General features: G+C 31.9%; 2 protein-coding genes across 2 annotated transcripts; one reads left to right on the top strand and one right to left on the bottom strand.

Annotated features, from left to right (window-relative positions):
- The first annotated feature begins 1585 nt into the window (after positions 1 to 1585).
- Positions 1586 to 10221, top strand: LOC106715426. Its single transcript, XM_045682180.1, has 8 exons — positions 1586 to 1759; positions 4789 to 4844; positions 4968 to 5102; positions 6013 to 6151; positions 6343 to 6404; positions 6799 to 6933; positions 7238 to 7373; positions 9938 to 10221. The coding sequence occupies exons 1-7, from the start codon at positions 1675 to 1677 to the stop codon at positions 7367 to 7369; spliced, it is 744 nt and encodes a 247-aa protein (XP_045538136.1). The 5' UTR covers positions 1586 to 1674; the 3' UTR covers positions 7370 to 7373; positions 9938 to 10221.
- A 633-nt stretch (positions 10222 to 10854) lies between these two features.
- On the bottom strand, positions 10855 to 14980 carry LOC106715442 (mediator of RNA polymerase II transcription subunit 29). Its single transcript, XM_014508731.2, has 5 exons — positions 14686 to 14980; positions 14356 to 14417; positions 13704 to 13788; positions 11861 to 11959; positions 10855 to 11050 (listed from the first exon to the last, which is right to left on the bottom strand). The coding sequence occupies exons 1-5, from the start codon at positions 14890 to 14892 to the stop codon at positions 10937 to 10939; spliced, it is 567 nt and encodes a 188-aa protein (XP_014364217.2). The 5' UTR covers positions 14893 to 14980; the 3' UTR covers positions 10855 to 10936.
- Positions 14981 to 15251: the final 271 nt, after the last annotated feature.

The raw sequence follows: 15251 nt of genomic DNA, 5'->3' as shown, positions 1-15251 counted from the left end.
CAACGAGAAAAATAATATAATTTTTTATTCATTCAACAAGCGGAAATTGTGCTACAAAGCAAAAATAGTGATATTTTTACGCTTCAATAAAGAGTAAATAAGGTCATAAGAATGTTTTTATAATGTGTCTGATAAATTGTTACAATGCATTCAACATTATTTCCAATTTTTTGGGTCAAAAAAATTTGGTCACAACTTTTGCCAACAGTGTACAGTTAGGGCTCTTCGCGGTGTTCCACTTAAGAAAAATTGTCTTGTTCCTTGCAACGAGACAGATTCCTTCCATTCTTACAAAATAACCAATTAAATAGTGATGAAATCTGCTAGCGATGGCATACCGACCGAACCTTTTCGTACAGACACATTAAAAATGAAAAGTTTATTGTTTCCGCATCATCGTTTTAATTTTTATACAATGAATACCGCCAAATTCCCCGATAGTACCTATGTATTGCAGTGAGATTTTTTGCTTTAGTTAAGAATAGTCTAAAAGCTTCGTCTCATATCTTTCTACCTGTGTTCTAACGGCCCCCAATATCAGTTCAACCGTACCCAAGATAAGCCTTACATTGGGACAAAAAGAAAAATGTTTAGATTTTGCTTTCATGTATAAATATGTATGTAATTGAAAACAATTTATAAGTGTTATTTATTTTTTAATTACCCCGTAGTATTTACTATCTCTAAAACCAACATAAGCTATTTTTTTACCACTTTTTAAGAGAAACCTAGTCAAGGCGTAGCAATAATATATAATATATGATATGCTGCCGTGCGCATACTAGGTACATATAATGCGTATAATAATTTGATAGTTCGCCAATTAACTAAAATATAATATGCTGCGAACTTGTGTCCTATCTTTTGCTATTTATTCTACAATATATAGGGCCTATAGGACCTCTAGCATACTAAGATTCTGAAGCAAAGTGTAATGCTCCAATCCGGTAATAATAACGAAGTAACAGTCCGAGCCGAGGCTCTTGAGGGAGCCCTCGAGCCTAGTTACTCTTAAACGAGGTTAAGGCTAAGCGCCATCTGCGCCTGGCCACCTCAAGCCCAGTGAAACTGTAAATGCCTCTTTAAGGCAAACAGTGACTACTCAGTCACAAAAAAAAAGTGTAATGCGACTGATATAAAACTTACTGAAAATGAAACACAGAGTTTACTATATGCTAGATTCGTTTTTGCTCGTTAATAGCTGCTAGATAATTCGCTGGAACAAACCAAATACATACCAGCTTCAAATGGGATCGCTTTCGCGGCAATGTGTTAAAAGCCATAGTCATGTTCTCGTAGACATTTGCGCTACGCCAAAAAGTACTATAATATATATACTATAACACGCAAATTGCTAAAATGAACCGCTCTTTAATGATTTCTGTTTTCTTTTTTATTTTATTTTTTCGTAATCAACACAAAGTTAATTATTACAATTTATATTTTCCAATTTTAAGATGTGCAATATCAAATCTGCTGGCGCTTAATATTACCCATTAAAGCGGTAGCGATTAACATCGGCTGTTATTTACAACACGACCTCATGTCGGTTGATAAAAGCAGTTGATGTTGTTTACTTTGCTTCAGTCGACCATCGGACATCGTTGTGAACGCACGTGCAACAAACAACAGCGCAAGTTATACAAAAAAAAGTGATCGGTGATAAACAAAAACATGGAATTAAATTTCGTAACAACTTTAATAAAACACGATGTGAACCATAATGTGAAACAGTGCTTCAAATCGAAAAAACCATTCAGTAAGTTTTTTTTTCATTACACTTGTCGGAATACCCTTTATTTATTTTTATTTATAAACTTATGAAAGTTAACTTAACTATAACTTATAAATGACGAGGTGACCAAAGTATGGGACACTTGTTTGTTACACCCATAACTTGTTCCGTCCACATGAGAAATAAAATCAAATAAAAAGTTCCAAATACCTTAGAGAGAGACAGCAACCGTCAGATGCAGTTTGGAACCCAAAATAATAAAACTCGGCACTTTCAATTGCCATATGTTAACATTGTGGACATTAAAAATACATTATTTTTAAGTTATAATTATAGTTATATTGCTTAGAAACAAATAATAAATTTTACTTTTTCTCTAGCATTCTTTGGCTTTACCGGAAAAATTTTTTTTTCAAAAATTATGAAAAAAAAAAATGATTTACAGGCGTCGTTTACTAGAATACTCTCTTAGCTTTAACTTAAATCTTAGCTTAATAATATTTTATCATATTTGTACATTTAAATCAAAATATTTAATCACTTTCTGGAAGTTTCTAAATGCAATTGAGGACATTTATTTCATATCAATTTTGATGAAATGTAATTTGACGCTCACAATGCAATAAGGTCGAGAACTTGTCATAGTAACATGCATAAAAATTTATTTATAGGTCTTTTGGAGACATCTGGCTGTATGATATTTGTTCCTAAGTGGGAAATGAATTAAATTCTTTGACTTTACACTAGACTTCAAGTATCAAATAGATTGCATTCACAACTAGCTCGTCTCTTTTATTTCAATATTCATATTTGAATAAAATTAATGCAACAGCACGAAGAAAATATTATTGTTTTTGTTAGAGGTAACTTTAGAGTACAAACAAATCTTTCTATCGCTATAGTAAGTGACATATTATAGACACAAAATCGCGAAGTAATAACTTCACTAAAATAAATGAACTATTCCATTAAACTTAAAGCTTCGATGCTATTAAAGTAATATATGGTCGAATAAAAGCTACTGTTTATCGCTAAAAAGCTGCGTCGATAACTTGGTGTAATTGAATAACCCTATTTTTTAATTAAATAAAATTTCTAATTATACTTCTTAACATAAACCATAGTTCCAACATGTAATAAACATTAAAATTACCGTATTTCCTATATATTAATATTATTATTTAACTTGTTACTGAGAAAAGTAACATAATTTAAGACGTAGGCCTTTCATGAAGATTCATACAATTTTCAAGCAAGTTCAATACAGTTATGAACAGGTAGTATTATTTAGACCCTGCACCAAAATTCTCTTTTCGAATTCATTGTTCCGGTTTTTGGGACGAGTACAAAAAATGTGCCTACGTGTGGGAGAGCACATGCACAAGAATAATACAAACAATACATGCTGTGTGTTTCCACTACGTAACACTTGTATAAAAACATTTTGTTATCTCATATTCTATGGAAAAACCATAGACAACAAACAATATTTTTATTATTTATCAGATTTCTTGTTAAAGGTTTTATGGTTTATTACAGCTGATGTTTATTAATGACTAGCTGTCTCGCGACTCTGTAGGCGCGGAATAAAAAAAACTTAATAAGTAGCCTATGTATTCTTACAGACTATGACCTACATCTGTGCCAAATTTCATCAAGATCCATGCAGCCGTTCCGGAGATAACTTCAAACAAACATCCATCCATCTAAACATTCGCATTTATAATATTAGTATGCTAGTAAGATCGCTTTGTAACTTTTACTTCATACTTGTGAGCTCATAACTTAAAATATAAGTACATTTATGTAACCGAAAATTATCTTAACGTTTTAAAATCAGGTTTTCGTAGACCTTTCGTAGCATTAAAGTGTTAACGAACTTGGCACCTTTCACTGAAAAGTAGTTCTGCGTACATTATTGCATTCCGGTTTTTAAACGCTCTCTAGGGCGCAAAAGATATAGTTTATAGACTAACTTACTTACTAATATTTTCTTACTATCCATGTTTATTAGATCAGGTATCACCGGAAAGGCTCAACAGATCTTGATGAAATTTTGTCACAAATTTAGAAAAAAGTCTGAAAGAACTACTTGGCTACTTGTTATTTTTTAATCCCGTGCGGTCGGAGTCGCGGGGGACAGCTAGTCTAATAGAGTTCAACGACCTTTAATTTTTATAGTTAGCAAATACCCCACGCACATGTCAACTGCAATAATTAGGATACTGTTATCTGTTTGCCGCCTAATTGTGACGTTCATGAGTCCTGTCTTGTCGTAAATACGTGACTAGATCAACGTAGTGTATACCGAAGTCCAAATTTAATTGTTTCCATAATGAGTTGCTATTTGCTCGTAACGAGTGAATAAATAACTTTAAACACACATTGTTAATTTCAAACAAATAAGTATTTATTCTACAAATTATTTTTAATCTTGAATAAGTTAAGTTGGGATATTCAATTGTGGCCGTGATGGTGTGCTATTGCGTTCCCACGGCCCCATTACAAGCGGAGAAGGTGGAACACCATTGGGGATGTTCAATCGTAGATATTGCTTTTCAATTTCTTAAAAGAAGGGAACGTATAGAAAGAGGATATTTATCCTATCTATGTAACACTTCCTCTTCCGATCTTTTCCCTGTAAGAGATAGGTGTGAAAAGAAAGGAGACTAAAATTAGGCCTCCGATACCCACACTCATCAGACGAAAAGCGGAATTGGTTCCACTTCACGTCTGTTCTCTGTGTGGTTGTAGTATTCGTGCAGCAGTTGTTGTTTCTGTCGTCTACCAAAGTTATACATAGGTTACTAATTAACTTTCATTGTTGAATTACGCGCGGGCAAAAGCTAGTTTTTTAATAAACATAAAATATCTAACAGAAAATTACATTATAAGATATTGATTATTCTGCCAAAGCTAATAAACCAGTTTCAAAACAATAGATAAACTCTCACTAAACAACTGATATCTAATGTTATAATAATAATAATAAATACTTCGTTAATCAATTAATCTTGAATAGTATACTAAAGATTGGATAATTTTTGTTACAGTAACAAGAAAAGAAGAAGTGATGGCCATCAAGAATAAATTTCCCACCAAAATACCGGTAACAATACAAAGATAATTTATTTATTAACATTAATAAATGTCACAGATTATAAAATTCAGAATTCAAGATTTTTTCAAGAATTCAAAATTTTGTCATATCAAGTTTTTTTTATTTTTTTAGTTAATCGTCGAAAGATCACACAAAGAGAGAAATTTGCCAGCATTAGACAAAACCAAATTTCTCGTACCAGAAGATATTACAATGTCACAATTCCTAGTCATTATAAGAAACAGAATAAGAATTAAACCGAATCAGGTAAGCAAAAAATATATAAATAGTTATTATTAAATTTTCTCTTATCTTTTTTCAATTTGTGCTTTGATTTAATTCTGTCCTCCAATATCATTCTTCTCTTATCTGTTTTAATAAAGTCCGTGTAAAAAAGGTTGCTTTCCCGAGTAGTGATGTGCCAAGCAAAATTTAACTTGCTAAAGGGTTCAAAAACAATTTTAAAACAGACTGTAGGGATGTCCATCATTACGTTTATTTTCCGGTTTTCGTTTTTCTTTTAATTATTGTTTTAACATTGACACCTGATCTTAAATGACATTGTGGTCGAAATTTCCACTACTGAGAAAGCTCAGTTAAATTAAACTTATCTGATGGCCTGATGTATAATTGTTGTCTTAAGATAATAATAAATATGTTATTCATTAGATCGGTATTATCCGACCATTTCCTAATGGCTTCTTACACTATTATTAAATCGCATAATCAGTGCATATTACCTACGTCAGCGTTTTATATTAATTATAATTAATTTAAACGATTGACAAAGACCGGGGCCAGGGCGATGATACTTGATAAGGGAATATTAATCGAGTAGAGAAAATTCTGCAGACACTTCGGTGTCAGATGGGAGTGACAACAAGATGTTAGTGATTCATAATTTAAATTTACAGTACGTAATTGATAGCAATGTTTTTAAAATTTAAAAAAGTTTTTCGAAAATTTTAATAATTGCGTTTGCTTCTATCTTTTTTGATTTTTAAGGTCAAATTTACCAGTTGATTATGGTATTTTTAGCATTTAACAAAAACGTGAAAAGACTTTCATCAAAACATTGAATAAATTTCTAAATTAAACTATTCGTTCAGAAATCACTGCATTTTAATGTAAATATTCTCTTGTCTGCTGATTAAACTTATTACGATAATTTTTATAGGCACTCTACTTGATAATCAACAACAGATCGATGCTAAGCATGAGCCTTACCATGGCTCAAGCTTATGAAAACTTTGGCGATGAAGACGGCTTTCTTTATATCACTTACGCTTCTCAAGAAGTCTTCGGATATCACGACGGTAAGATATTTTAAGAATCAAACTTTACGGCGGCTCGCAGTGTGTTTTCGCAGGTGGGAATCTCTTTATGTATCGGGGATTCCTACAAAATTATGAGTTGCCATAAAGTTTGGTTGGCATTTAGGAATTAAAAAAATAGTAAAATGCGAAAATATACTCTCACAAAAACACTTTATGTGCTTTGTTAACAGATATGACGGGTCCCAGTCAGGAAGTTGAGGCGATAAGACATCGCTTCCCAAATAAAATACCGGTAAATATAACATATCTGTTTCTCTTCTATTAATAGATTATTAGTTAATAGATTATTAGAAAGAAATTGAACCCTTAAGGGTTCAATTTCTTTCTAATAATTTTAAATTTATTTCATTTTTTTTATTATTGAAATATACATTATTATTTCTAAAATACTTTATCTTTTATCTTAAGTATAGAAGACAGAATATTTTTAAAGTTATTTTCGTTCTTATCGACATTATGCCATGTTGCTATTAATTTCTAATGTCGAAAGTCGAAACATTCGTACAAAAACATATGTCATTTCTTTTATTCTGGATAACATTGTTTTCGTATGGATAACAGTACTGTATTTGATATGATTGTAGAAACTCATAGACTCATAGTTATTAGTTTTTATTTGCCAACAGTTGTTCGTAGAACGATATTCTCGTGAGAAGGAGGTGCCAGCGCTCGGCAGGAACAAGTTTCTGGTGCCACAGGAACTCACTATGTCCCAGTTCCTTTATATCATACGAACTAAGATGAAGTTGAGGGATTCTCAGGTAATGCATTTTTTAAATTAGAACATTGAAAGTTTAATCGGAGTCGTTAAATGTTTGCTAAGAATGTTCACGTAGATTTCTCTTCATGAGATTCATATTGTACATTTCTTGTACAAAATATCAAAATCTCAGGATAGTTTTTGAATTATCCGAGCGTCTTATTAAATGTAGCAATAAATATAACAACTTAAATATATTATATAAAAAATAGCATATTACTTCTTCATAGACTGGCATAATGATAGTGCTGGCCAGCTACCAACTTCCGATGACAATTATAAGTTTAATTTTCCGTTTCCCATAGGCGCTATATCTATTGGTGAACGACAAAGTTCTGGTGAGCCACAGCATGACGATGGCGCAGGCGTATCAACAATTCCGTGGCAACGATGGCTTTCTCCGTATCACGTACGCCGCACAACAAGTATTTGGGTAATAATGTAAGTTGCCTTCCCTTTATACTGTGTGGGTCTATGTATACCTTTTCGGATGTGTGGATGTTTTTACACGTTCAATGCTAAAATTTGTACCCATAAAAATGAACTCTCTTGGCTTGTCGGTAGCACTGTAGTATTTTCTTTTGCGTTGAGAATGTGAGGGCATGGTAGTTTGTTTTTGTAGACGCATTCCGGCAAAAGAATCCCATCTTTTTAATGAATACATGTTATAAGATATGTATTGTAAAAACCTTAAGAAATCCGTTGCGGGAAAATAAGCTGATACCAAACTTGATAGGTTTAACTGTGTTGATAATTTTTAGTAGGCATATAAACAAAGAAAGTGGATATCGTATCGGATGGAAAGAAAGTCTATTTTTAGACCTCCTCTACCCTCTATCTGCCTGCAGCCAAGGTTAGCAACAATGAAAACAAATCGTTATCTTGTCCTGATTCCCGTATATTAAAGCATAATAAACAATGCAAGTAATAATCAACAAGTTTTTAACATTTCAAGAAATATTTTACGAAACTTTTTATAATTTTTGTTTGACAACAACGAAATTGCATTAGTATACTAATATTAAAAAACCGGTAACATTTAAACTGGTACGCAAGGGTCGTCTGTACAACACTACTTTGACGGTTTATGAGATTTTTCGCCCAAATTTATTTGTTGATCGTGATCAAATAAACTAATCTTTCTTTTATTAATTTAAATTTGTAAGAAATTTTAACTGAAATATCTCTTTTCCTATATTAATAATCTCGACCTGCCAACGAAAATATTCCTATCAGTGGTTGGTATTACATTACGGTATATCAACACGTAATAGGTGCTTCTACAATACATTATTGATTTATTGGTTTGTTGTGATAACTGGCCAATAAACAAGTTTACATTGTAACACTCACGTATCTCTGTGGAAGAAAACACTCGATTATGTTGTATTTATACGTCATTGTAAATTAAACTTGATAAAAATATGTGCAATTATTATTGTTATGGATTTAAACGGAGTATAACCAAGTAAAATGCGGACCTGGTCAAGGTTGCGGGAGTGCACTGGTTGAGGGCGGCACAGCACTTGGCGTTGTGCAATCGATGGGGGATGACTACGTCCAGCAGTAGACTAACCCAGACTGATTATGATGAATTAATTGACTTGAAATAAAGACTTATCGTTTGCAAGATTCTGCCCTAACTGAATATTCTCGAAGGATACATAAGTAACATGTTAAATTTTCTAGATGTTTCTATTTTAAATATGGATCGAATAAGTACATGGTTTTCATGTATAAATTTAATTCTTATCGTGGTATGTAAAAAAGCTTCCATAACATTCGTTGGTAACATGTGGTGTTAAATTATTTGTAAAACAATACGAAATGAAATCAAACCTTCATAGTTTTTTTTTGTTGCGAAGCGTATATCAAATTATATGTGGCCACTATCTGAAGGGTGGCTGACCGCGCTAATCAATGCAAAGTTACTATGTCCGATTCGGCAACAATGTACCTTCTTGTGTTTCATATTGCATTATTATATAATAATCATGTTATTATAATAATTTGACAATTATGTATTTTCAAGATGTCACTCAACTTTTGGACATAGGCTGAAGTTAAATTGAAAAAAATTAAACCCATCTTTACAATAGAGAATAGTCGATGGAATTTCTTATACCCTACTTACAACTGAAATTTATCCTTTAATTTAAAAAAAAAGTTTGTAGGTAAATAGTTGCCACATCTAAAGCGAACACATCCAAAAAAAGAAACGAAATTCTTAAAAATATTAGCTCATTATTGTCTGTGAAAGTCCTTCGTATGTTAATAGGTAGATAATAGTTGTGCTCGCTTTCCTGTCTAGATAGGTAAGGACTTCTGAGAAGTACCAACAGAAACAATTTTAATTATATCAACAATTTGTAAGCGGACATTTTGTTTTTTGTACAATTCCACTGATGACCATCGTTCATATGTCACAATAATAAGTTTATCGCCGGGTCGTTGAGAACAAATAGTCGTTGCCAGGAGCGAGGATTGACTCCAAGTAACAGATAGTGACAATTTATGTCCACTTCTGCGATATCTTGGTAGCCCCCAGCGGATTCTAATGAATCAAGTCGCCCTATCGAGTAATATTCCATAACTTGCTTTGTTTCAAGTATCTTCGATTTATTGTCATTAAAGTTTACTGAACTATTACGTGTTTCAATGTCAATCAGTTTTGTTATAAGTTTATATGTATTTAAGACTTAAAATATAGTTTTTTTTACGTTTGAATTTCAGGATTTGCTAAATGACTTTAAAAAAGTTGATACTTCAAATCGAATTAAGGCACATTTCGTTACATAACAGAGAAAAATGTCTTAAAAACGTAGGTGAGTGAATGAGAGCGACGTCGATTAGATTTAGTGTAAAGCGAAAAGTGATTTTTTTTTACAATTTTTCATTTGTTTGTAGATGTACATATCGCTTATCTCTCTCTCACACACACATATACATACACTCAATCTGTCTTTCTTTTTAATTAGTCTTTAATAATTTTTTTCGTGTTTCAGGTAAGTTTCGCTCGATCCAGTTCAGTGTAATACTGGTAATTCCTAACGCTAATGAAGACTGATAGAATTTTATATTATGTTTATGTTAAGATTATAGGATTTTTTAATTGTTTTTACCAAATGACACACCGTACAAATAATTCATACTGCGAGAATGTGAGCATATTTCTTAGAAGACGGACCTCGTAGTTTAATAATACTTAATATATAAGCTATGTATTTAAACAAGCCATCAAGTTAAGAGTGAATAAGTTACGTTAATATGTAGTACACAGTGCTTCCTAAAATATGAAACTAATTTTTTTTAAATCTTTAAAGTGCTTAATCAAAATTGGTTGAAACGTAAGATGTTTACAATTACTTTTGCCTTCTATTATAAATACTTTTGCTCCTGTGAGGTGTATTTTCTTTCAATCATATATTATATAAAAGCCTATTTTACTCTTTGAAATATTTTAATAAAGTTGTCGTATTGATTTGTTTAATGACTTATGTATTTATATTTTATTATATACTTAGATTAAGAATTATGTGTTTTAAAATTGTGTATGTTATGTAATCGTTTATTTGTATTATATTTTAAATGTATCATTGAAATTGGATTATGATCTCAAATGTTTAAAAATTATTATCTTAAAATGGCGTTACAAATAAAATGAGGTGATTTATAGAAGCGTGAATTTATTTTCTATCCTAGAAATAAGTCCTTTTTTTAATTTTCAAACAATTTATTTCTTATAACTTGAGTCAATAAGTTTAAATATTTTTAACAGGGCCGTCTTAAACCGCGGGTGCGGGGCGCCCAGGTGTCCGACCCTGGAGAGCGTTAGCCAATGAACATACTTCTTTTTGCACCCGGGCGCCTAATATGGTTAAAACGACCCTGATTTATAATAATAGTGCCAAAGAATAAAGAAAACATAATTTTAATTTACAGATTACACTTATTCCTTATAAATACACTTTCACTCTTTACAATTTGTTTTAATTCCTCTCTGGTCATTCGGTGGATATGTTTTGTGCGGCGGCGACGAGTGTGTCATGGATATCCTTGGCGTAGGATATTTGAAGACGAACCGTGTTTAGATACTGCGGATACGTTAGCTGGGTATCCTGTCAAATTATTGGATATACTGTACAAATATATAAACCCATAAACAATAATCAAAAGTAATATGACTGGCGACATATAATAATTTAATGAGCAATCAAATTATTAAACAAATGTGAAAATAAAAAAAAACATCTATAAGAAGCTCTTTAACCTGATATCACTATAACAACATTTGACCACATATTTATTATTCCTTTCTTTTCTTCTTTAAATAATAAAAACTAATCTAAAACTTTCCATAACTTGATTATAATTAGACATATAACAATAAATTGAATTTCATCAGTTTAAAGGCAATATGTTTATATGAAACAATGTTAGCAAAGTTCACAGCTTAAATTACTTTGAGAGATAAATTTAGACTTTATCAATATAAACGTCCCAATTAATCCGAAGCAAGATCTGAATGGAGGTATCAATAACAAAATAATGATAAACAGCTGCAGTTCTTTGACCTAAAGGAAGGCGTGGGCTGAGTTGCCAACACTACAATCTAATCTATGAACAAGTGTTCTAGTATACGAAATTAAGTGAACAATTGTTATAAGGTGCAGTTTCACGGACAAAAAAGCCTCTAAATAAATATCATTTTGTCCTATGCCTTACTAAAACCACTTCTGAGAATAAGGAAGCCTCCCCCAAAAAAACTCACGAGTTCGACTTACGTTATGCTATTCTGATTCAATACTTTTGACGTTATTTTAGACTCTAGCATTGCACGGTTTTATTCTAAGTAAGCAAACAATCGTTTATTTACACAACCAGAATAGAACTATTAGAAAATAAATATTTTGTGAATGTCAACTTACTTGTGTTGGTGGTCCGGAGTCTAGTCTTGAGGTGTTGACGGTGAGCGGCAAGTAGTGAGCTGCTGACTGTGCTTGTTGGATGCAAGTCATTGCGGTGCGCTGGTAATTACATACAATAAGGTTAACAGCAAGGTTTTATTTATAAAATATTAATGTGGAGGTGTACCTCGGTAGGCAGTACCGGTGCAAACGGCCACCTGAATTCGCCGAAATAGCGAGACGACCGTTGCCTACCTTTAATCAACGGAGATGGGGACGCACAGAAAGAGAATATTTCCCCTTCCTTTGCGTTACTTCTTCCGCCAAATCCACTTCCCTTTCACATCATTTCCTAATAGAAAAAAGGTGGGAAGGGAAAGAGGACTAAAAATATTCTCATGTCATGTTAGGGCGTTGGAAAGAAACGGGTGATACAATCTCTCATAATCTCGTTAAACTTCCCCTTCCCATTCAAAAAAAGGGTGGGAAGGGAACGTGGACTAAAATTAGGCATATAATACATACTTTCGAAAAACATAAAATAAACTGTTAAGTAAAGAATAACGTCACTATTATAACAACTAAGTGAAATAGATAACAAATTAATCCATCATAGTAACAAGTTGTAATCTAACATATTTATATTATAAATCAAATGACATTCAACAGAATCATTCGATCACAATTATTCGCATGTTACTGTAAATGTCAAAGTTATAAATCTTGTAAAAGTGAATTTCCACTGGAAAAACAGTCGTACGTACATTTTACTATCTCAGATTTTTCAATTGAGAATGACAGAGATGAAAATATATCGACGCTGGAAATCGTAAACGCTGTAACCCCGAAAGTATGAACTTTACAGGAGAGCCAAAAAATGATAACTCGTGAGCTGATACGCCTACAAGCATGCGGTATTTAGCAATGTTGTGTAGTTTGTGCTAACTAACCTATAATAAAATCATTATCGTTTGATAATGGTTGAAATTATTAACGTGTGAAAAACATATTCGCGATTTCAAGGGTTACAGCATTTATGCTTTCCAGCGTCGATATCGTTTTAAGTAACTCATAGATGTATGATAAAGAGTATAGGAACTTGTACTGAATGCTGATTGGTTGCTGGGTCAATGAGTTAATTATTGCACTGAGACATGTCCCCTTCATGTCTTACAATGTTATTCAATTATACATAGTAACAAAACAACTAACTACAATTTTAACTTTCAAGTACAAACCAGAAAAGTCTAGAATAATTTTAAATTGTAAACGGAGTTAGAACTATGTCACAGTAAGCATAGTTTATTAAATTATTAATTACTAGCTTTTGCCTGCAACCTTGTCTATGCAGAATAAAAAAAAAACTTTGTTATATGCCACGGAAATGGGATAAAAAAAATCCTATGTCCATCTTCTGATTTTAAACTAACTCCCCACTAATTTTCAGCCCAAATGGTTCAGTCATTCTTAATTTATAAATAGTGTAAGTAACACAACTTTCTTTTATATATATACTAGCTGTCGCCCACGACTCCGTCCGCGCGCGAAATTAAAAAAAAATTAATAAGTAGCCTATGTGTTATACCAGACTATGTTCTACATCTATGCCTAATTTCATCAAGATCTATTCAGCCGTTCCGGAGATACCTTCAAACAAACATCCATCCATCTAAACATTCGCATTTATAATATTAGTAAGATATAGATTTAGTAATTGAATAAAATTTTATTGTATTTTTCACTGGGACGACACAAACAAGAACATTTCTTAGCAATGGCCATGTTGTATACTAAATTACATTTGCATATAATTATTTTGTAACTTTAAATTTTAACTTGACCAAACTAAATAAATAATACATACCAAATGTAGTTCCATCTGATCACAAATTGAGAAAAACTCTTCTAAATTTTTATCAAACCTCGGCACTGGATTGTCAAGGCTTTTTCTGAAATAGAAACATTATAAATAAAATTAAAACTTTGTACCCCTTTTAAAGAAAATTATGTAAACAGACACATGAATTTGACAGAGATAAGAAAAATTAGACATGTACATATAGCTCTAGCTATTTTCAATCAAAAATATAAATAGTTCTTTGATGATAAATTATTATTGTCAACTTTGCCCTATAGGTGTTTTTATAAGCTTCAATGTTCATTACATAATGCAATTTAAAATCACAAGTTGCCTAAATATGCTTGTAAAATTTGAATATGGTTTTTATAACATCAAGAGTGGCCAAATGGTTGTCTGCAATTGGTTCAGTAATTAAAGTAAAACATAATGTAGTGGAAGATGCTCAAATGCTCTCACTCACTCATTTTTATGATTTCCCTTCTAATAATGAACTATGCTGTTTCATTCAAGATTTCACAAAGTTTATAATTGGTAAATAACACAGGGTTTCATCAGTGAACAGTAGATCTCCGGTTAATTCAAGGTGACCACCCATGTTATAAATATGCATTTTATGTTTTGTTTTGTAGATATAAAGAAAAAAAATTCAACTTACTGAGGATTGGAATCAATACAATGATTTTGATGTAATATTTGCGCCCCAGTTTTCAAGCTCATCTAAAATAAAATTCAATAAATAAAATTTAAAAAGATAAAATATTTTTGAAGCATACATATATCTATGGGCTAGCTATTAGCTATATCAGGTGGTTGCTCATTTGCCACTTTCTAGTGTAAAATAAGTTAATTAATAATGCATTAGTCATCAGACAAAAAGATGATTGGTGTCTTTATAGTAAAGAAGTTTGCTAAAGCATTTATAATTATATCTTAGGGATCTGAAGAATAACTAAATACATTTTTATGGAATAAAAGTACTCCTTACGGTCAAAGATTCACGGAGAGAACCCATTAGAGTTTTAACTTTAGAAATATTATCCATTTTATCTTGTTGTGTTTGTTGAGACATAGCCGGTTGCATTTGTTGCGGCGAAGGTTGCTGCATGATGGGTCCAGCAACTGGCATTTGCATACCAACATTAGGTTGACCACCTACGGTATTCATCGGTACGTGCATATTCATTTGATTCATTTTGAAAATAATTCAATTCAATTTCCAAGCAGTGGCTTTTTTGAAAATAATGATATAAAATTTTTTAAATAATGTTTTGTTGTGATACTTTTATTTGACAGTTTTAGACTGATTGTGACAGTGACAGCTTTTTTATTTACAGTCGGGTGGCGAAAACGAAACGAACATAGATACCGAACAATAGGTAATATCCAATGTTTCGTTAATTTATAATAATATTTTCAGTTCTCTGTATTAATAACGATGTTCCCGCTTAAAACAAAAAACTACTAAGTATTTTTGCAATGGAAGACATGATAGTAGTGAAAAGACTGGCGGTGAGCTGGCGAATGGTGGCTGAATGACTAAAACGTATTACA

The sequence above is a fragment of the Papilio machaon genome, chromosome 18, assembly GCF_912999745.1.
Source record: "Papilio machaon chromosome 18, ilPapMach1.1, whole genome shotgun sequence".
NCBI lineage: Eukaryota > Metazoa > Arthropoda > Insecta > Lepidoptera > Papilionidae > Papilio > Papilio machaon.
The sequence above is the reverse complement of the archived record's forward strand: the minus strand, read 5'-3'. Positions and strand labels throughout refer to the sequence as shown.

Bases quoted from the DNA above. Each gene is read 5' to 3' on its own strand.
- LOC106715426 (XM_045682180.1), top strand. From the start codon at position 1,675: ATGGAATTAAATTTCGTAACAACTTTAATAAAACACGATGTGAACCAT. The intron at 1,760-4,788 runs GTAAGTTTTTTT...TTTTTGTTACAG, and splicing joins CAAATCGAAAAAACCATTCA to TAACAAGAAAAGAAGAAGTG. The intron at 5,103-6,012 runs GTAAGCAAAAAA...TAATTTTTATAG, and splicing joins TAAGAATTAAACCGAATCAG to GCACTCTACTTGATAATCAA.
- LOC106715442 (XM_014508731.2), bottom strand. From the start codon at position 14,892: ATGAATCAAATGAATATGCACGTACCGATGAATACCGTAGGTGGTCAA. The intron at 13,789-14,355 runs GTAAGTTGAATT...TTTCTATTTCAG, and splicing joins TGTATTGATTCCAATCCTCA to AAAAAGCCTTGACAATCCAG. The intron at 11,051-11,860 runs GTAAGTTGACAT...ATAATTTGACAG, and splicing joins ACTCCGGACCACCAACACAA to GATACCCAGCTAACGTATCC.